The sequence below is a fragment of the Watersipora subatra genome, chromosome 9 (assembly GCF_963576615.1).
Source record: "Watersipora subatra chromosome 9, tzWatSuba1.1, whole genome shotgun sequence".
NCBI classification, from domain to species: domain Eukaryota; kingdom Metazoa; phylum Bryozoa; class Gymnolaemata; order Cheilostomatida; family Watersiporidae; genus Watersipora; species Watersipora subatra.
Window position 1 is genome coordinate 16,580,453 of NC_088716.1, and position 22,628 is coordinate 16,603,080.

The 22,628-nt window shown below is 35.7% G+C and overlaps 2 protein-coding genes and 1 non-coding gene across 3 annotated transcripts; 1 reads left to right on the top strand and 2 right to left on the bottom strand.

Moving 5' to 3' along the window:
* Window positions 1-307: 307 nt before the first annotated feature.
* Window positions 308-22,559, bottom strand: LOC137403870 (uncharacterized). Its single transcript, XM_068089965.1, has 14 exons — window positions 22,500-22,559; window positions 20,388-20,519; window positions 11,849-11,986; window positions 10,252-10,450; window positions 9,327-9,390; window positions 8,419-8,669; window positions 7,529-7,717; window positions 5,928-6,006; window positions 5,276-5,338; window positions 4,157-4,228; window positions 3,456-3,548; window positions 2,447-2,585; window positions 749-829; window positions 308-552 (listed from the first exon to the last, which is right to left on the bottom strand). Exons 1-14 carry the CDS (start codon window positions 22,516-22,518, stop codon window positions 308-310), a joined length of 1,764 nt encoding a protein of 587 aa, XP_067946066.1. The 5' UTR covers window positions 22,519-22,559.
* Trnai-gau (transfer RNA isoleucine (anticodon GAU)) lies at window positions 11,199-11,272 on the top strand. Its single transcript has one exon. It is a non-coding gene; the product is annotated as a tRNA-Ile (tRNA).
* LOC137403719 (uncharacterized) lies at window positions 13,153-19,924 on the bottom strand. Its single transcript, XM_068089734.1, has 3 exons — window positions 19,614-19,924; window positions 17,600-19,173; window positions 13,153-15,221 (listed from the first exon to the last, which is right to left on the bottom strand). Exons 1-3 carry the CDS (start codon window positions 19,886-19,888, stop codon window positions 13,486-13,488), a joined length of 3,585 nt encoding a protein of 1,194 aa, XP_067945835.1. The 5' UTR covers window positions 19,889-19,924; the 3' UTR covers window positions 13,153-13,485.
* Window positions 22,560-22,628: the final 69 nt, after the last annotated feature.

The window sequence follows — 22,628 nt, forward strand, 5'->3', positions numbered from 1 at the left end:
TGCATTGTTGAATGTTTTGAAGTTATATCCGCTTTTGTAAGAAAAGACAACTCCTTTTTTTAACAATTTCACTAAGTAAAGCAAATTTGTGAAACCAGTGAAATGTTCCTCATAATCTACTCAGCATTGGTATAAGTTTTCGGAGTTGATACAATTATTGTTATTATTGATCAGATTTAAGAAATAATTATAGCTAAATGCAAATAATTAATTATTGCATGGCGAGACATCTATGGTTATAATGCCTGTCTACATGCTCCTATCTATATAGCCAATTACATAATAAACCCTATAAAGAAACATCTACTCACAGCTCTTCCTTTTTCATGCCTTTATGGCTAGCCTTAATCTCCTCGTTAGCCTTAGTTCTACCTTTATTATTAGCACCTACACTATTTTTTTTAATTGAATCACTACTAGCTTTAGATCCTGACTTTTCCCCAGCCTCAGACTTTTGTACCGGCACCTCCTCAGTCTCAGCTAAAATCTCTACTTCCTCATCGTTCACCATGGAGTATTTCTCATCATCTTTTTCTTTTGATGCTTTTTGACCTGTTAACAAAAGTTACTGCTAATCCGAGGACCTGCTGCACAATGTCACTCAATTTAATTTGGCTGAAAACTGATAGGCATCTGAGATTCATAAATTTATGTTAAAGAGATGACAATGTAGCATTGATCCAAATTTTTTTATAGAAAACTTTCATGGGCTCGCCAAATACTTGAAGGAATTAGATCCAAACATTACCATTTTCCTGCTCCTTGATATTTGCTTTCTTTGGGCTTGGTTTGTTCTTTGCCATTTTTTTAGCAGATTTGTTGTCAGCTTCTACAAAACATTCTCTAGACTTCTAGAAGTGCAACTGGATAAGCTGTGACACGATAGCATTTAGCAGAGCTTTTTGGTAAAAACGACAAAAGATTTTCCCCCAAATTTTACTTTAAAGTCTACATTCATGAGATAGCAGATGTGCCCAGTATTATAACGATAAACAGATAGTTTGAGATCAACTACAACCTCCACTAGTACAGTGAACTCCTGGGGTATAGTGTTCCTGCCTTACAAAGTGTTTTTACCTCTAGTGACACCATTTTCCTCATCATGCGACATCAACAAAAATTTTTTCAAAATTCAAATTTGAACAGCATCGCTTGGCCTTCCTTGACAAATTAGTTTGAAAAAAGTTTTATTAAGGTTTAAAGGTTTAACAAAAATTAAGACGAAGTCAAAGTTAAAGTTAAGTTTAGCAAACTATTAAAACTTATCTTAGTGTGTGTTAAAGCTAAATTCATTCAAGTTACATTCAAAGTTTATGTTACGTAGCGTCACAAAAGTCTAGTCTATTGAATGCGTAGCTGTCAAATTTCTCTCATTCAACTGTTGGCCCCTACATCTGTCTCGAATTTAAAAACTCTATACGGTAGCCTACTGTACATAGTAATGTTACATTCTATTGCAGAGCATAACCACTAAATATACAAAAGTTACAGTAGGTAACTATAGTTACGAAGGTTACTACACTATTTTATTACTAATTTTTAATATGTACATTACGTATATAAAATTGTTTTCTACAGGTTTGTATTAGATAATTACTATAGGTTCCTATGCCTTGCCATATGACATTTTCACTTTACGATCCCAACAACAGAATGAATTAATGTCCTACGGCAAGCCACTGAATAATAAAAACATGATATTTATACAGGAAATTAAAGCAAAATTTTGTCTATTTTATTTTCACATCTGAGCTCAAAACTTCGTCTTAAGATGTGAACAGAGTTTACTACTTTAAACGTCAACGTGCTGTCTCTTCCGGTTCGCCAATAAAATTTTAGCCGAAGACCGAAGCTATAGATGTTGGATACAAAAACTCTTGGTTTTTCTATTATGGAAAACTTTTAATAGATAAATTTTTTAAAAAACCATGTCATTCAAAATTTTATGCATAGTATTGTTCGATAATGCCCTAGTACCACTGAAGAGATAAGAGATCAGTGCTCACTAGAGGGCTATCGATTGCAGTTGGGTTTTATAGCATGGACAGTGTTAAATAGACAAAAATTGCATTACTAGCTAGTTTAACCTCAACGACGTAAACAAGCCAACTTATAAGCACGGACGCCACACTAGATGCCTGAATTTTTTATACGACTATTACCGGTAATAAATATGTATTTTTGTACCATTTTACACAACATAATATGATGATTGTAGATTATGACACATTTCATTAAAATTGCATCGGATCTTCATAACCTGGATCAAAAGCTGGCCTCAAACAGATGCAACATCTTTACTGAGCTGCCTTGCACTACAACCAGTTTGTCAAAAATAGTTTTTGTGTTGTTTTAAATATAAAGCCATGAACAAAAGTTGTACAGCAATCAACAAACTACTAAGTGAACAACACTGAACTCTACCACGAATCACTAATTTTTTCACCTGATTTATTTTCATTTGCTTCAAGATCTTTGACCATCTTCTCTATTTCCTTCTGAAGTTCTTCCTTGAACATCTGCTCCATATCATCAGTAGGAGCCTTTTTGGCAGCATTTGGGGTAGCAGGCTTTGATTCTTTTTTCTAAAAGTATATACGTATAACATAATATATAATACAACAGGAGCAAATGATTCCACTTCTAGTGAATCTGAAAAGGTAAATAAAAGGGGCAATAGTGACCTTGCCAATTGTAGCTTTCTTGCCAACTCCTTCATACTTCAAATGAAAAACTTGTTTTTTTTTAAATTGTTCAAAATGATTGTGAGTTTTATACTTCTACAGCAGTTTTATATAGATATTGAGCATTGTTTAATCCAACTCTAAAAATAATATTTTTCTAATTAATTCAGACCAAAAGTCTATTTTAATTTTGCATAATATTTCATTCCATTTTTTTTGAAAAAAATCATTCAAGTCATAGAATTTTGCTGACTTTTATGACATTGTTGACCCAATTGAAAGGAAGAAGTGAAGAAAGCAAGTGTGAACCAGTTTAAAATATCATCATAATGAAATGAATATTAATTGAAAGCTGACCCAGTCCAGGTTACGGTAAATTACACTGCATGTTTCTATCACTACATCTACCTCCCTCCACACCATCTGTATTCTCCACCACCAACTGTATCTACACTTTTGTTCACCCGTCTCTAAGGTAAACTAACGATAACAGCTACATGTGTAATTACTCAGTATTCATCAACGAGTTATCAAAGGTGTTTAGCAATAATAATAATAATAATCGTAGTAATAATAATTGTAGTAATAATAGTAAAGTAGTAATAATATGTTAAATAACATATAACAAACATAAATTAAAAGCACTATATTTTAATAGGAATACTTGCACCAACACACTAAGGCTGTGCAATGGTCTCACTGTAAGTACGTAACTGCAATCCATCTTTTATGTCACAAGCCACATGAAGTTGATAGTCAACAGAGAGTTACCTTTTCTTTAGCGGCCAAAGCCTGCTGTGAGTCCATAATAGCTCCAAGATCCTGTAGTCTGTCCTGTACCTGCCCCGCAATCATGTCAAGAGTCTGCAAAAGCATTGGCTATGTTAAGCTGTGACATAGTGATAATGACCAAATATTTCTTCTGGCACAATGAATCAATGCAATAGCTGTTAAAAAACTAATATGCGTTCTAACAAAACAGATTCATATCAGTAAAAATTAGAGTTGGGAAAGACTAGTTTATAAACATATCCATGTACGTACATGTAGGTACATGAACCTACAATTTGCTGAATAATTATAAAAACCAAACAAATTCTTTCAGGCTAAAACAAACTACACATTTAATTTCCTAGACCTCTTGGATATGCTAAAAAATTCATTCTCCTATCAACTTCAAACGAAGGAGAACATTGGTACGGAATTGTCTTATCCTACCGTAACAAATATTGTTACAGTAGGTGGCTGTGGCTACTAGGTGACTTGGTCAACTATTTCTCAATTGGTAAAACTTCTAATCCTAAACTTTTAATCAGTTTTCCCAAAGATCAATTTTTAAAAACACACTTTTATATCAAAAATTTTGTACGCTTTGAAATTGTGTTTTGTTACTCCAAATAACTAATAAAAAAGTTTTAAAAACTGCCTTATAAAAAACTATCCTGCCCTGAAGTAAGAATTCATTTTCTGACCTCGTCTGATCTTCCTTCGATATCGGCGAGTGAAAACCTTCCGTTCTCATCCATATCTAGTGTCTCAAACAACTGCAATACCAAGTATTGTTATGATTATCAGCAGTAGAGATGAGTATGTCCGTATGTCCGTATGTCCGTATGTCTGCTCGGCCACAAAATCAACCATACAATTATACAAAGTTCAATCTTTAATGAATGCATAGACACGTTCAGGCATGTCGATAGTTGACAAAGCTAAAATATTTTTACAAAATAAGATAAAAGATGAGTAGGTATGTCAGTTGAAGATGCTATGAGATAAACATTGTTTATAAAATGCATATTTACAGTAGTTCATTTTTGTCAATAATGCCGATAATACCATAAACATCAATAATACTGTTAAACATGAGTAAATCTTATCGTGAATAACAAATTAGATTGCAACTTAACTTTTAGTTGGTGTTTATATTTTGATTCTGGTAACCAAGTCACCAGCACATGAGGTCCAAAAAAACTAAAAATTTCAGCTAATTTTATTTAGTAAGAATATTTAAGTGTTTAGGGTGGAACACTGTTAATTGCCGGCCAACGTGTGGAGTTTTTAGCAGTACGGGTTGTGGACCAAACTGGAACATCCCTAAATGGTATTATAGATGACGCAATGAATTTTAGACCAGACAAGTTTTTATGACTCTTGTTCTTAATGACATTTGAACTCATAGCGTAAAACTGTGTCAGTTTAATAGAAATTTATGCAAATTCAAAGAAAACTGTGTAAATTCAGAGAATTTATGTGATTTCAAAAATGTTTAAATAAATTAAAAACAATTGTGTAAGTTAAAAGAAAATTCACGTGAATTTAAAGAATACTTACAATAAATTGATACAGGGGTTTGGCTTATATTGCGGTTAATGACATCCATCTCATATATCCCATATTTTATTTTATATTTCTATCAACTTTTTTCCATTATTTTCATTATTTGGTAATTTTCATTTTTAATCACCTCAAACTCAGGATAATAATTGGGGTCATCGAGTACAAAGGTCATCAAGTGTGGTGTGCCAGAACTTCCGCATAGCATACTATTGTTTGTACTTCCATCAGATCCATATTCACATTATTCCTCTTACCTCTATGCAAATTTCTTCTACTTCTTCAGTCCAGTTTATTAGCTTAGCAAACATTTTCTGATCCTACAAGATATGACCGCACAACTAAAGATCCATAGATTTATGTTATCATAGAGTAGAGGATAGAGCAAAGTATAGACTTGCATAGGTAATTAGCTGTACTTAAAATGTCGTTGAAATAGGATTGAACATGCATAGCCAGTGGCAGCAGTGAACTATAAATTCTATTAAACAGTTTAAAGCCTCTGGTCACTAGGGGCAGCAAACAATTGTGAATTCAGTACAAACACTTATAATGTTTCCTGGGTCAGCTAAAACAAAGTTCGCTAATGTGACGAAACAGAAGCAAATAGTTGAACAGCAGATGGTCTCTCATAGCCAATATGCTATACATTATGTAGGCGGATGTAGTTTGTTCAGAAGGACAACCCTTACCACTAACAATCATTAGGACCTTAGGCTACAAAGGTGAACCTTGTTATCCAAGATTCACCCGCTTACATAGTGAGGGCGGAAGATATTTCCGTGTTGACATTGCAATAAAAAATAAAATACACCCATATGTTATGAAAATACCCATTTATCAATGACAGCCGAGAGATGAAACGAATAGCCTTGTTTCCATGACGACAAGGAAGCTAGTATCACTCACCCTCTTAACTTTCCTGAGAAACTGCTTCTGAGTGAAAGAGCTAGCCAGATGGTCACCCAAGTAGAAGGCAAAATAGTGTCTACAAACAGTTTACATGGTTGTGATAGCAACCAGTAGTATTACCACTGGGCAGATTTCCCAAATGCTCCATGAAATACTCTGAGGCGTTAGCTGCGTGTTGTAATTTTTCATGTAGAAGTACGACCTCAACTAAAATGTGTGAAGGCATGAACACAACAATGTATTCGTAATATAGTTGTTATATCGGCAAAAGAGAATTTCTATTCTTTGAGTGAGCAATGGCATCAATGTTTACACTTCTAATTTAAGCTAGGCAGCACCTTATTCTGTCGGAACAACACGTCTGTTAGTTCCAACCTATGATTTAGAGAAACTAACATGGCAATCAAGCAATGACAGTCAGATGGTCTTCTTGGCACTAAAATAAGAAACAATTAAACATGAATTGCTAGATGGCTATTATAGACTAGGAACCTCGAAGCCACTGCGGGTGTCTAGTACAAATCATATATACAAGTCACTTTTAACATGAACTAGTGTGAATCTAGCTGATAGCCAAAACTTAGAAACAGTTTGCTTGCTTGTTCAAAAACTCAACTTCTAAAAAATTTGAGTTTTTAAAATATAATGGTGTTTGGAGGGTCTCACCAAGCATCAGGATAATTTGTGCAGATGCAAAACATTTCTGCTTAAGGTTGAAGAGTATGCCAAATTCTCTTGGCAAGTGTGCCAAGTACACTTGTCTTATGCTGACAAGCATATTGAACATATCTGCTGTACATTGACAAGCACACAAAGCACACCTGTCCTGAGTTTATGAACTATACAGAGAACATATTTTGATTGGAAGGTATACAGAGAATATCAGCCTTTGTTGCTGAATGTGCAGAGCAAACCTGTCTTAGGTTGACAAACATGCAAAGCACACCTGTCAGGAGTTGACAAATAGACAGAGCCCACTTGCTTGGGGTTGACAAGTATGCATAGCACACCTGTCTAGGGTTGATAAGTATACAGAGCACACAATTCTAGGGTTGTCAAGTATACGGAGCATACCTGTGCATCATGTTGCTGATTGTGCAAAGCACTTTTGTTTGGATTTCAAGTGTGTGCAGAGCCTACTATACATACAATGTATGTTGACAAGTATGCAGAATGCACCTGCCTTATGTTGCTAAGCACGCCGAGCACACCTGCCTTATGTTGCCAAGCACGCTGAGCACACCTGCCTTATGTTGCCAAGCACGCTGAGCACACCCGTTTTCCCTCAGTAAGTATGCAGTACACACTGGTCTTGTATTGACAAGTATGTTGAACACACTTAGCATGTGTTCTGCAGGAAGGATGCAATCCAATTTCAAAGCAACATAATCAAATCGATTACTTTATAGCAAACCTGTTTTAATGTCATCATGAAAGTTGTACCATCAAGGCTAGGCGTGCTTTGTTGAACTGCCCGTATTACAACTAGCTGAGATAGAATCGCTTTAAGTAATCGTTATCAAGTATTTGATACTTTTGGTCTACAGTCTATACGGACACTAAGATGTCACCGACCCATAGATGACCTTGACACTTACATTAGAGAATCGGTCATAGCGTTACGCTGTCGACTGGCAGCAGAAAAATGCTCAGAATAGTGGCCCAGTTGAAAGTCTCTCTGCAGGTCATGTTGGCCACAATCAGCTTTCGACACCTTAGCCACCTGCTGGCTCCATGACAGGACTATAGACACAGCGGGCATGTCTGTGTACGTGGACTGGACATACCTAAACATATATAGTTCAATTGAATAGCGTAAAGGTAGTAATTTCAAATATTATCAAGTGTGGTTCTTCGCTGATACGAAGGTTGGTATCTCTGGTTATTATTCACTTTGACAAATTCTTTTAATAGAGCATACAGGAAGTCAACAAACTGATGGATTTCTCATGCAATAGAGAAAGCTGATTTAAGCAACATGCAAATTGATACAAATAACCCAAAGTCAGCCGTTATTATCATTGGTACCAATAATGAACATGTAACAGTAGAAATGTTTTAGAGTTATCCCCACCATATCATGAAACCTGTCCCTCTAAAGGGGAATGAGCCACAAAGTTTGCAATCGCACTTGCTACTGATATGGAAATATATCTATGAATATCAGTATGCATCCATAAGAATGACCATACTTAAAATTATACATGCATACATATTTTTATACATACGCGCATGTATAAAAACTATAGATCTATAGAAAAAGTACAAATCTATAAAATTGAGTATGCATATATAATGCGTGCACATCTATTACGATGTAAATCTATGAAGATTAGGATGCATCTATAAAAATAGATATCAGTATCAATGAAACAATGTGAAGATCTAAACAAAATGAGTGTTGATCTACAAAAACTAGTGTGGGCCTGTTTGTACAAAACTAACACGCGTCTATGAAAGTTAATTTACATCTATGAAGGCCACTCACCAGCCAGCAGGCACATAAAGGCAGTTTGCCGGATCCACTTGAGCTACAGAATATTTAAGCTGAGCCAACCATGGGTGTGTCTCATAATTGACTTTAGAGTAGTCAATACTTCCTTCCTCCTGAGCCAAAGACTCCCAGCTCTCATGAGGGACCAGCACATAGGATGGCTTACCAGTAATAGAGCATATTAGCCTGTCATCTAATGTCATTACGGGCTCAGTGACTGTTTTCCTCTTGTAGTATGTAATAAACTGTCAATAAAAAGCAGGAAACCAGTCTAAATATATTTTAGATGACAAGAATAGAGGCAGTAGATAGTAGATTTTGTAATTTTTATGATTTTAATTGCAGTACTATAGCCTATTAGTATAGCTCTAGTCTTTGCAAGCATAGATTTACTTTCTAACTTTGGCTCTATGATTTGTAAAATAATTATATCAATAAATCCCTGGCGTTGCGCAGGTTATAAAAATGTTTTTGCACAGGAAATTTATTTTTAATCAACACTTGCAACAATTACCATTCCAACTATATGGTGTTTGCTGATTTCTGTGTGTGCTATGAGTTTAATTAGGTTTATGCTATATATACATATATTTATAGTATTTTTGAAAAGTCTGAGCACATATTTTTTTTGTAGTATACTGGCAATTTCAACCCCTTTGTGAAAATTTGCAGGTGTACTAAGTAAGTTCATAACTATTCTATAGTATGGCAAACTGGCTGTGTGGTGTAGTGGTTAGTGCGCCTGTCTGCAAAACTGGTGTTTCTAAGTTCAATTCCAGTGCAAAGTGGCTTTTTTCGTTTGTGTGTATTTCACAACAAACATACACTTAGATTATATACATTTATAGAGTTATATACATGTACATACGTAGATAGCTCTATTGTTAAGACTTAGAACTCACATGTCTTTTCAATCTCTTCAGTACAGAATCACATTTCAGAATGTTTGGAAACGCCACATCTTTCCTGCAGCAACACATAAGGCAAGATTTACAACAAATGTGAAAGGTTGTTATTTTAAAATAACCAAACATCCATTAGAATACAACTGAGTTAAAAATAACAAATTGAATGCAATAAAAGAGTGTTTAGCAACATTTCTAAGAACAGAAATATTCTAACCATATAGAACACCAATTGTAAATCCTGAAAAAATATGACAAAGGTGTTCTCCACTATTGTGATTTCCTACCTTTTTAAAAACTATACAAAAACAATTTGAACAAGTACAAAAAGGAACAGGAAATGATCATCAGAGACACAGTGCTGATTGGTCATCTATGAACCACTTAAGTGATTCAAATTTATTTGGCTGAATGCTAAGCAGTAAATTTCTTTTGTTAATGTATGCGTAACTGGGTAACCAAAATTATGTTTTTCAGTACATGCCAAAGATGCTTATATTAAAATTAGTTAATGTTTATATTAATAAAATATATTTTTAACTGCTGGCATGTAATTACCAGTCTACAATCTCAACTTGTAGATATTGCTCCATGATCAAAATACCAGAGTTCTTTAAAATTTCAACAAAACAAAAAGGGTGACGATATATAAACCACCCACATTGACTGCTCACTGCTGTAAGAAAAAAGTCTAAGCAAAAATAAGTTACATGGAAATTTAAGAAGCAGTCATTTCGTTTTAATTCGGCTGCTGTTTTAGTAGCATTTCTAAATGAGTTGTGCTGTCTGTTTACAACAAGGTGGAAAACAGCAGCAAAACATTTTTAAATGTTTTCCTTAGGCAATCTGAGAAGATTGCTGCTAAAGCTATTAACAGCGACTTAAAGTGAAAATTATGACAGCAAAGAGTAGGCGAACGTACATTAGAAATGAAGGAATTTCATCAAAGATAAAAAGATCTGTGTTATCATTCTTGACAAAATCTCTCATAGACATCCAAGCCTGCGTGAGTTGAGGTGAGCCACTGTCATAGGTGGAAATGTTGGACATGGCTGAAGGCGGAGCATTGGCAAAATAGGTTCTTTGCCAAGATCTGACTGCCGGGGAGGTAGACAGCAGACCTGAACGTGAGAATCATGTATAAATTATCTAAACAACCATAAAACAATCTAGAAATTAGCTAAAATTAAGTTTTTCTGTTTGGTAATCAGTTTCCCATAACATAGGGCACATATTAAAATGTTCATAAATACTCACCAACCAATAATCAATTACATATAAAATGCTATTTTCTATGACTATTTTGGTTTTCAGATTCAGAAAAGCTTTAGTAGCAGACATTTACAAACAACCTGTGAGGTTAGGTCTAGATTACATCCGTGTTGATGAACAAGAATTACTCACTCCTGTTTTTACCAAACCTTATTTCTCCTTGGCTCATGGAACTAACATAATAACTGCTAAAACTATTATTTATTCTAGCAGAACAAATTTATGTCAGTAAAAAGAATGAATAGATGATAGAAATATACATGTACACACATGTGGACCTACAATTTGTATGAAACGTCATCCAAAACAAATCAACTCCTTCGTGCTCTAAATACTAAACATTCAACTTTTTAGGCTTCCTGTATATGCCACACAACTACATTTTCTTAACAACTTGTCTCATAAAAAAGTTATTTTAGAGCCACTGTCGCTGGTTGACTGGCAATCATTCTTTCCTGAATAAAAAAGTGGATTGTAAAGGTGCAGAAACAATAATATCTATATTATTATTGAATGTTGTCTGTTCATCTGTTTGCGTTTTCAATCACAAATACAACTAGAAAAGATTGGCACAATTATTCTGAGGTGCTACCATGTGGTCGATTAGCTCAGTTGGTTAGAGTGTCAGTCTGATAAGCTGAATGTCATGGGTTCAAACCCCATATTGGCTAACATTTTAATCATCTCATTAATTAAAATGAAAGTACATAGTTTTGAGATTGTGTGAAGATTGACATATTTGAAACAACTGCTATTGTAACACAAAAAGAAATGGCTTTGACATCCGTGCTGAACTTTATCATTTCAGATAATTAAAATTGAGTCAAAAGTCACCTTTTATTAACAGTGAATCTGCGTCCATTTAAATGAATTTTATTTTATTAAAATTCATTTAAATGAATTTTATTTTATTAAAATTCATTTAAATGAATTTTATTTTATTAAAATTCATTTAAATGAATTTTATTTTATTAAAATTCATTTAAATGAATTTTAAATGAAGCTGATTTCAGATAGAAAAAACTACTATGAAAATTATACTCTGTTCTATGAGAATCGCTCATTTTAACGAATCAAATTTACATTCACTATTTCTTATTTATCAATTACGATGGCGTATATCATTCAGCTCGATTATAAATGAATAACATGTCCAAAACCTTTAAACCTTGTTGAAGTTATCTTTCATCGTTCTTAAGAGAGAACAACTTTAATAAAGTTACTAAAGTTTGTTTAAAGATACATACCTTCCAGTACCACCGGTTTCCTTTTGTACATAAATCGGTTGTTAAATGTTGTTGGCTTTATGTTAGCCTCAGTGGTTTCCACTTGTGTTCCTCCTGATCCAAAGGGCTTTCCGTGACCAGCCCCATCACATGGTGCTCCTAATTTGGAAATGGTCAAACCATAGCATGCAACAGGTTTACACTTGGAATGGTTAAAATTCAAGTAGTATTGATCTAACTAGCCAAAACAACAAAGTTTGGCTTAACATCTCTGTCAATCTAATAACGGAAGTTACGAGACAGAAAGTTATCAGTTCGTCTCCCATGAGTAAGCTGCCACAGGCTTAGATGGTTCTATTCTCACCAACAGTTCATCATAGTCGAGCTAACAGACCATGACAAATCCTATAAATGATTGTATTTAACGAACTCAGTTTTTTACTGATCAGAAACTAGATTCTGATAGCAATAAACAGCTGTGATGGGTGCAGTCAAAACATTAAAACACTCTATGCCGGCCGCCAATTGAGTTGGAAACTATTCGGTCAAAAACCATAAGATGCTTTGACCTCACATGGATACAGAACCTTAACACAGTCAACAAAAAATGAATAAACCTGTCAATAGGAATAGGAGGGAACTAAATCGTTGTTCAAAACTTACATACATACACATAATGGTGTAAGTGACAAAGGAAACATGCTAACCATAAACACAATGTGACGGGTTACTGACTACACCTTGTCAAATCAACAAATGACCAGATCAGGTGATCATGAGTAAATACTAAACCATTTTATATTTCAATTAGTAGTTATAAGCCACGCAAACTCAATCTACAGAAATGTTGACAAACCTCACGGCAAATTAAATGCTTTAAATTTGATCTGAAATATTTCTTTTATACAGTTGATTATCATGATATCGCATGTCAACTTAGGTGTGCCAACTCTGTTCTACCTGAGAGTAATATGCCTTGAATATGCCAAATATACACAAATGTATTATAAATGTAAATATACATACAGTATATTACTCATGGATATGTAAGAGTAATATGCCAAATTTGACTTAAAAGAAACTCTATGAAATTAATATCGGTAGTCAGCATAAGCATCATGAAGTTTCATTATCATCATTATTATTCTTGCTATTATTAGTATTTTTAATATCATAATTATAATGATTATTATTACTATTATTTTTATTAGAGTTTTTCTTCACAGTCGTGTGGTGGTAGGTGACTGGTTTTAGTCCGTGTTGAGTCCGGGCCATAACAAAAGACCAAAGGCTCCAACATCTTCCTCAATTTCACTAAGAGAGGACCTTGTCATTATTATATTTGCTATTTCTATTATGATTATTATTATTAGTAATATCATTAGTATTTTTAAAACTGAAGTTTTTATTTGAACAGAGATCATTACCTTAGCAGATTACGAACCAAATAACCATAATATATACAAAAGTAAAAGTAATTCATATGAGATCCGTAACCAAAGCTCTGTCTGTTATAATTCAATAATAAGGAGACTTTACCATCAGCAAGTCGGGGAGAAAAAATGAGGCACAACTTGAAAAAATAACATCAATTCAAAATACCAATTTTCAATCTTGCAATAAAAAACTGAAACTTTTGAAATGACCAATATAACTCACTACAATAAATTTCTACAATAACCATAGCTGCTGTAGTCATTGCGCCAACGTGTCATTTCTGCGAAAAAATCATCATAGTCATTACACCATTCTTGATATTGTTTTTCATAACGACACTGCTCATCCTCACAGTCTGATAGAGTTACGTTATAAAGGGCGAGACATTCATTTGTATCTATATTTTTGAGTTGATATTCTCCAGAGTTACTCGGCGTAACATTAAACAAAATAAGTGATGTATCGTGTCCCAACATTACTCTACCTCTTCGATTTTCTAGCACAACGTCGTCTTTATACCACTGTATCTTGGTTAAGTCTATTGCTTGATTAAGACCGCTTAGTACAACATCTTCCGCAACATTCGCGATGATAGAAGTCACTTGACACATGCAAGCATTTGCGTCCTTGACCTCATTGCTATCAGCAACAGCTTTGCAGGTAGAGTTGAGCCATAAACAGTCAGGGTCAGCGATGCATGCTGTACAGTGTGTATAGAGCTCGCATTGCGTCGTGGATATTTGTAGTACCTGTTTATCTGTCGCAAGAATGAGTGTACTGTGACTACCTTCTCCAGCTAATTTCATGTCCCATATTTTAGTCTTTGTATTCCCAAATGGTTTAAGAACTGCAAGAATGCTTGATGTTACTGATGGGGTGCAATCCCAATCACTTCTAAGAAGGACATCGTCTGGGAAGTTAACGTCCTTTTCCATTGTGAGGTCAGATGCGAAAGAAGCTGTAAAGGTCACTTTATTGACTGTCCGGTTTAAATAAGCGTAAACATCATTATCCCATATACTCGACATTGACTTAGTTTTGTTAATCCAATTACGATAGGCAGATGAATCAGTTAATTTGCAATTAGACTTGGAGGGAGAGTTTAAAATCTTATATACCCTTCCTTCATTGGTTGCGGCGTACAATATCGTTGAGTGATTTGCTTTCAGCGCCACCAATTTTTCAAACAAAACGCCTGGCTGAGTCAAGAGAGCATTAGTCCGAACATCATTCCACATTGTTCTAGTTCCATATACATCCTCTTCAAAGAAATTCACTCGTGAAGAAATTCTCCTCAAGTCTATGTTTTTAAGTTCTTCTGAATACGGCTGCGTCGGATCCAAAAAATTAATAGTCATATTCTTAATAGAATTGACTGAAGCCTGTGCCACCTCGTCAGGTTCACTCGAGTGAGGGCTTGGTCTAATCGTAGAGGTATCTTTCTCTCCATACGGTCTGTAATTTCCTGTGTTCTTATCTCTCTTTTTAAATGGCCCATTGAAAACGGCTTCTATATCAGACATAGAAAAGGAGCATATAGCTGAAGCAATGTTTGGAATGTGTCTAGAATTTGCTCCTGAATCAAATGAGTGTAGCTGCTCATCAGCAAGGGACGAGGAGAAAACTCCATAGAAAGTGCCTTCAAAAAAGTAAAAGTCTCGCAGCTCCGTGTACTCAACATACAAAGCGGATGAAGTCTTCGGCTTAGGAACATAAGCCCACCTGTAGCCTTTACAATGTGACAGGTAAAAGTACTTGATAATTGGCTCCGATGGATATAATATATTCGAACTCTCAACTTTTCCTTGTACAGAGACGTACTCTTCTCTGCCCACAGAGCGATAGTGCATATCCTTGCTATACAAGTTTTTAGCTTTCCTAACTTCTGTAAAGCAGGCGGAGTTGTTAGAGCCCATCCTTGTTGTATCTCTCACTAGTCGCCATACAAATGGTACACCTGCATCAACAAAAACATTATATTAGTGTTACAGTGTCAGCAGCATCTGGTAACCTGTCACACCAACAGCCAAGTTTCTGTCTGATATCAGTGAGTCTCCAAATGAATAGTCTGACTAATATCAAACTCTATTAAATATATTCAAAACTAAAGCTTCACGATTTCCAAAAATCACTAGACAGTTCAATTCAATATTGCAAATACGCTATTTTCGACATATCGCAAAATTGTTATTACGTAACAAACTTGCAAAATTTTGTTAACATTTTTTGTATACCCTAGGACACTTATATTTTGCTAGTATTTAGTTTCGTGAGTAGTATACAGAATAAAATTTTGCTGCAACTTAATTTCGAAGCTCTGATGAGTGTGAAAATATAGTGATGTGAAAATAAATGCAGTGGAACAAACATAATTAGATTCCTCAGGTTCAGTTCAGTGATAAGAAAACAATTTCAATTCGGCACTAGTTTGTAATTGTGAACCGCAGGTAGAATGGTATGGCCAAGATCGATAATGCAATTTGATCGCTTGCTGTCATTTGTTTCTTGGACTATCAATGAACAAAGCTATTTAATTTCGCGTTTTCGCTCGTTCGTTTTGACAGTTTAGTTTCGCACATGATATTTTTGCGAGAGGATGACTCCGCGAAAATGCAAAACTTAGATGACGCAAATACATAAGCATCCTAGGGTATTGTGATTTAAAAAGAAACTGCTTTGTGTTCGTGATAATCAGAAACATTTATTTCATGAATGCTCGCATGTTTGTGAAAGGTCACGGAATGAGCTTATTATAAGATTAAAAGGGCCGTGTATTCAAGTTCCAGTATCCCTCTCTGATAATCATTTGGTGTGAGGTAAATCGTCATTACGTAATTATATCGTTTATATGATTGGCAATATCTGTTTAAATGGTTTTGATTTTCAAATTGTCCACCGTAAAAATTGTCACCAAACAATCAAATCGCTTTATTCAAACCGCTAACTTAAAACTGTTACGGCTACTTCCATGTTACAACAGAAGCTGTAAACTTTCCAGGTGCAATTTCATTGCCATGTTGAAAAAGTTATGAAGAAATTTTTTGCCAATAGCCAAAAATGGTTGTGACCGCAAATTAATCATTGGAATAGCAATCAACCATGTTGTCAAAACATTAGTGACAGAAGTAATCTTTGCTCTTAATTCCTAGAAATGAATGGAGCACTACTCGTTTCCAAGATAGGTAGGGTTCCATGTATTGTGATCAAAGTCGCTTTACTAGGGATAGTAAATGCTAATAATATTCTAATCATTGCATGCATTTGCAGAAAACTAGCCTATGCAGATAACTCGGTAATTAATGCAAAAGGCAAAAGGTTTCATCATACAAACTGATCGTCTAGGGTTATTAATGCAAAAGGTTTTATCAAACAAACTGATTGTCTACGGTTATTAATGCAAAAGGTTTCATCAAACAAACTGATCGTCTAGGGTTATTAATGCAAAAGGTTTCATCATACAAACTGATCGTCTAGGGTTATTAATGCAAAAGGTTTCATCATACAAACTGATCGTCTAAGGTTATTAATGCAAAAAATTTCATCATACAAACTGATCGTCTAGGGTTATTAATGCAAAAGGTTTCATCATACAAACTGATCGTCTAGGGTTATTAATGCAAAAGGTTTCATCATACAAACTGATCGTCTAGGGTTATTAATGCAAAAGGTTTCATCATACAAACTGATCGTCTAGGGGTTATTAAACAGTTTTAATTGCACATCAGCTCCGAAAGTCCTTTTCAACGTTATTTAAATTCAACTCGAGCTATAAGTATTAATCATCATGCATGTCTTGTGAGTCCTCGTGACTTTCCGCTATGACAACACACGCCTATTAATCTTGATCTATCTATCTAAATAAATCTCAAAGCCCTTGTGTATGTAGTTCAGTTTGTCTAGCTATAGCTATTAAAATATTGGAATAAATATTCCGTATTACAGATGATTTGATCTCTGATCCTCCCTTTCACCAAGCAAATGCTTTACCAACTTAGCTACGTGAGATTGATGGATTCATTGGGCAACATAATGCCCAATGAATAGTGGGTGAAAATATGCTACCACTCTCCGTTACGACGCAACGTAATTTTATGCTTGCAAGTAGTTAGCTCTTATTAGTAAGTTTACTCAAATTAGCCATTGGCATTGTGCCAAGCTAATGGCAAGCAACTACATTACCTCTCATTGTTTATAAGCTGATTTTTAATACCCGTGCAACGCTAGGCATTCTGTTAGTTCTATATAAAACCAAAATCATTCATCTGAAGCTATAACCTAAAGATGACTGTGCATTTAGACACTGCCAAACAAGATCATAACGATACAAGTACATACCTGCCACAGGAACTCTGCAAGTTAGTCGAGACTTGAGAAATGTTTGAAAAGTAGTGAGAGAAAGTTTGTGATCAAGATCGAAAAGGTTAGCATCGGTAAGTCCTAGAGGCAACCCTGCATCTTTTTTGCTGACTCTGGCGACTCTACCCGTTACACGCATATTGTCATTGATATGCTGCCAGCCCATATAGGCGGGAGCATACAACTCTTCAAATGTCTCGCCTGGCTCCTCCTCTTGCTTTATATAGCTTCGATTCACGAATGATTTTTCCCAAGGGAAATAGAGGGCATGCGAATATGAATTAAGTCGATGATGATATCTGCGAAGGTTGTGACTAGGTACTGGAATGTTTTCCCAATCAGCCTCTCGAAAGAAAAAGTAAACATAATCCTCTTCTTCGTGTACTCCAACAGCTTTTGGGATGTACGCTACCTGTTCTTGGCTGCCCGTTTTGTCAAGACGACCAAAACGATTAAGAGGTGATGTTACCCAAGTGTATTTAAATGGGTTGGAAATAACGATGCTTGTTGGATCCACATCACCAGTCGCAGAGTTAACGAGAAATCGTACAATAGCGAGACTAGCACTGCTGCCGAGAGGATAAATTTCTGGTAGATTTAGGTAGTGAAGCATTACATCTTGCTGTTTTTCTTGGCCAATCTCTGTAACTAAATAAACAGCTCGCATGTCCCCATTCCTTCCATTACCGTTCGTAGAGAAGAGGCTAAATGTCTTCTGATCAGGATGATACCCGCCTAATAAGTTCTGTACAAGAGCACCTGTTGAACAGCTCTCTCTTTCATTCTGTCCAACTAACACATCGCTGCTGATGACACTCAAGTCATCCGATGACAGAATCAACCTGTTTGGAGCTGGGGTGTTGTCACAATGCCTTTGCTTTCCAAGAAAATTCTCAGGTGAAGGCATGAGAAATGAGTCCCGTCCAGGGAGTTTATTTATGTTTGAAAAGGAGTCTGGATCAGTGAGAATACCGCTATAGTCGTTGGAGACATTCGGCGGATAATTTGCATGACTAGGACTGCAGGTGCTCTGCGTTGTATCAAATAAACACGCGATTAAAGGATTTATTTCACCTTGAAACTTTAGCCAATGAGCATAATGATTAGTGCCAGTGGCTGACACCGGCATTGTACCAAACATACCAGTTCGTATTGCAAACAGCTTATTGTTGTCCATGAGAGTCAGAGCTCGAACGTGGGTGCTACAGAGGTCGTCTTTATTGTTGACACTCATACGCAAGTGATTTCCGTAGAAGATAGACAGGAGGTCAGCTTGTCTCTCACAATGCTCCTGGAAAGTCAAACCGATTGAATGGTATATGGTTGAGTACTGCTCAATCATCTCCATCAACGAATTACCCTCAAGGTCTGTAATAGAATCGTATGGACGATCTTTCAAATAATCATCCAATCGATTTTTGAGATTGAGCGATTTGAAGGTATCGATGTTGTAGGATCCTACGTATTTGGTGAGAAAGTCGTTTATAGTTGGAAAACTCTGAAACTCGGTATCGGAATAATCCACTGAAGCCCACCAACTCTTATTGGTTGATCTGAAAATGAAGAGACTGTAGTTTTAGCAAGAGATAACCAAAAGAAATGAATGTATGCTGGAGACAAGTGATTATATGAGCCTATAAGGAACTACTGCACTACATAATCTGTATAAAAAGAAGAGGTCATTACATATTCATATCATCACAATTTTTTTATATATGGTACAAATCATTCCTATGATCAAATATTCACAAATCCTTATTGTTTTTATTACTAGTAGCCATTGGCCATTGCATACATGAATTTCTGAATTTTTTTTTAATAAAGTTTGCAATGTAAAAAACAGCACCTAAAGTGCAATAAACTTTTCACTTATGTTAAAACAATGTCTTGAAAACTGTGACATTGAAAATACAATTGTGTCAGTTTCTGTCAATAAAACGCAACATAAAAAATTGGTTTAAAAATTGAAGACATCCCACCAAAGCTCACTTACCGGTCTCCAAAGTTTGGCTTGAGCTGACCGATTGAGTCTAGGTCATGTTGAGTTGTCTTCGACAGGAAGTCTAAAGAGAGCTTGTAGATCGCTCCTTTCCCTCCGACATACGCATACCTATGACTAGAGTCTACTAGTAGTGACCTAAACAGCGGTGAAGAGTTGTCCTCCACTTCGAAGCTCCTGACTTGAGTCGGTTGAATCTCAGGAAAAAGCTGAGCAAACTCGCCGACACGAAAAACGAAAGTTATAATCAAACAAACTTTAAAATCCATGCTTTTATCTGGTCAAACCATCGCTAAACATAGTAATATCCCTTATGTGTCCACTAAAGTCAGTCACGTCTTCAGCTGTGAGCTCGGTTGTAATAGTAGTTTGACTAAACGACGGTGTGCGCTCAACCGAGGTTGCCATGGCAACGATTAGTCATGAATAATCAAGAATGAAAGCTGCTGAGTTCCAAACGGAGCTATATCACCTTCCTCTCGCGTGGATGCAATGAGATAAATGATTTTACCAAAAAGCAAAACATCTGCTAAGGCTGCTTGTCACAAACACGCAATGTCAATACTTGTTAGCAAAAAAGGGGGTGTCAACAACTGCCCCATCTTATATTCCTAGCAAGTGCATGCCAGAAGTAGGCTATAGCAAGAATTATGGTTGATATATTAATCATGTTAAACCACACGAACCGTCAAGTCATTCTTAAAGTAACACCAAGGTCCAGCTCCGGGATCTTCGCTAAACTGCTAAAAAAAAGGTTCTCACGCTTACCATCAGCTGAAGCTTCGGCCATATTATTTTCTTCTGGATCCTCATGTGGCTCCAGATCGATGTCAAACTCGTCCAAAATAGCCTGCGTCTTTTTATCAATTTTGAACTTTGCCTTTGAATCTTTAATAGCCACTGCACACAGAAAATCATTTTAAAATTACAGGAAACACAAATGCGCTTAGTTGTATTAAAGGAGTTGGGACAAGTTTTTGAACTGGATAAAAATCAATTGCAACAAAGGTGACTTGAACCCATGGCTGGTACATGAACAGAATTCGCGACTCAACTACTGTAATGCCTAATGACAGCCTAACCAAGTTAATTTCGTGGTATCAAGTAGCTACCTTCTTTTGCCAACTTAAAATTAAAAATAATACAATTATTACATATTATTGGCTTATGATCAGCAGTATATAGAGTTCATTTTCCAACTTTTAGCATTTTATAGAGACAAAACATGTAGTAACATGTATATCTGTGATGTATTTTTATTATTATATCATTTGTGATAGAAATAATGTTTTGGAATAAACTTTTTTATTAGATGTAGTAACATAACGCTGATGCCAAAGTGATAAAGCTAAGCAGCACTTCAATTACTTTAATCTACAACATCCAGATATCATATCAGGTCAATCCCGAAAAGTTTTCAAAGCTCCAGGTGTTCTCAAATAAATTGGAATTCAAACAAAAATTCAAGATTTCCTTGCTCAGAATAATAAACAAAAATTTAGAATTCGAACACTTCCAAGGCAAGTTGAAGTAGAAATGTGGCTTGGTTTCAACTGACACGTTTTGTCCCTTTCTCATTTTCTCCCCCTCTCTCTCTCCCCCTCTCCCTTTCACTCTCTCCCTCTCACTCTCTCTTTCTCCTCTCCCTTCCTATCCTTCATCCTCGCTCCCCATCCTTCCCCTTCCCTCCTCCTCCCTCTCCATTTCTACCCTTTTTTCCCTGCTCTCCTCTTTCCCTCCCCCTCTTTCCATCTCTCCCTCCCCTTCTCCCTCCCCCTCTCTGCTCTCCCTCTTTCTTTTATGTTTAGTAGCATTCAATTGTTGTGAACAAGCACGCTCATTGTGGTTTGTGGTTTATAAACTATATTCTGAGTTTTGTGTACTGTATTATTATACTAATTAATTGCTATTGTTTAGTAAAAAAACAAATATTAATACACTTTTTTTATCTTACACAAAAATGTTAGGAATCGAAGCTTGGACCTGCCAGCCTAATCTAGTCTGTTAATGTATTTGTTATGATAAAATCACTGTACTTTACATAGCACCCGCTTTTTAATATAGTTTATGGTGTGAAATAAGGTAAAACAATTAAAGGAGCAATTTTTAGTCTTGAAAAGCAATAAAATCATTTATATTATTTGTGATAAGAAATAATGTTTTGGAATATAATTTTTGAATAGACTGTCAGAACGGATCGGGGTCAAAAACCAAGGTCGGACTGTACTTCCTAAAGACTTAGTACTGTATATTAATTTCACCGGTTAACCCTCATAAGAAACCTACCACAAAAAGGTTCAAAACGAGAAAGGTAGTGGTCGCACACTTCTGGCTTTCTCGGCATACCAATATTATATATCTAGCAAAAGTGACACTCTAAAAGTCATATACAATGCACCAGGTCAAAAAATTGCTCTTGTTAAATCTGTTTCATCACACTCTGATAAAACCATTGCAAAATGGCTTGTAATAATGTTTTGTAATGAATTCATTACAGATTACAGCAAGTAGACCTCCGGAAGGGAAACGCGTTATGCATCAACTTCCTCATGGTAACACTGAGCAATCTACATTTCCACCTAACTACATTTCTAACTCCACTAGGATATGGATCATTTATGACAATAATTTTAATCCAGCACAAACTATGTTTTCAAAGTGCTCCTAAAAACTACTAACACAATAAAGCAGTCCTAAAGGGTCAAGGCCATGGCCATGTTGCTATGAGCAACCAAATATTTTAGTAGCATTTCCCCAGCAACGTATGTACACTCCCATGTTTAAGATTTGCACAAGGAGTTGCTATTATTGTTGTAGCAAGTGCAGAATATATTATACCTACAGTATGGGAATACAACTTCTTAATACACATGCACTTACTGTCTAATTTTGCGGCCATGTTTGTCAGGAGATCTTCCCCCTCCGACGTCTTCTCAGAAGCATCACCACAGCTGAGAGACAGCAAAGCACAGACGATTAGGACAAAGGTCACTGTCAAAAAAATTGATT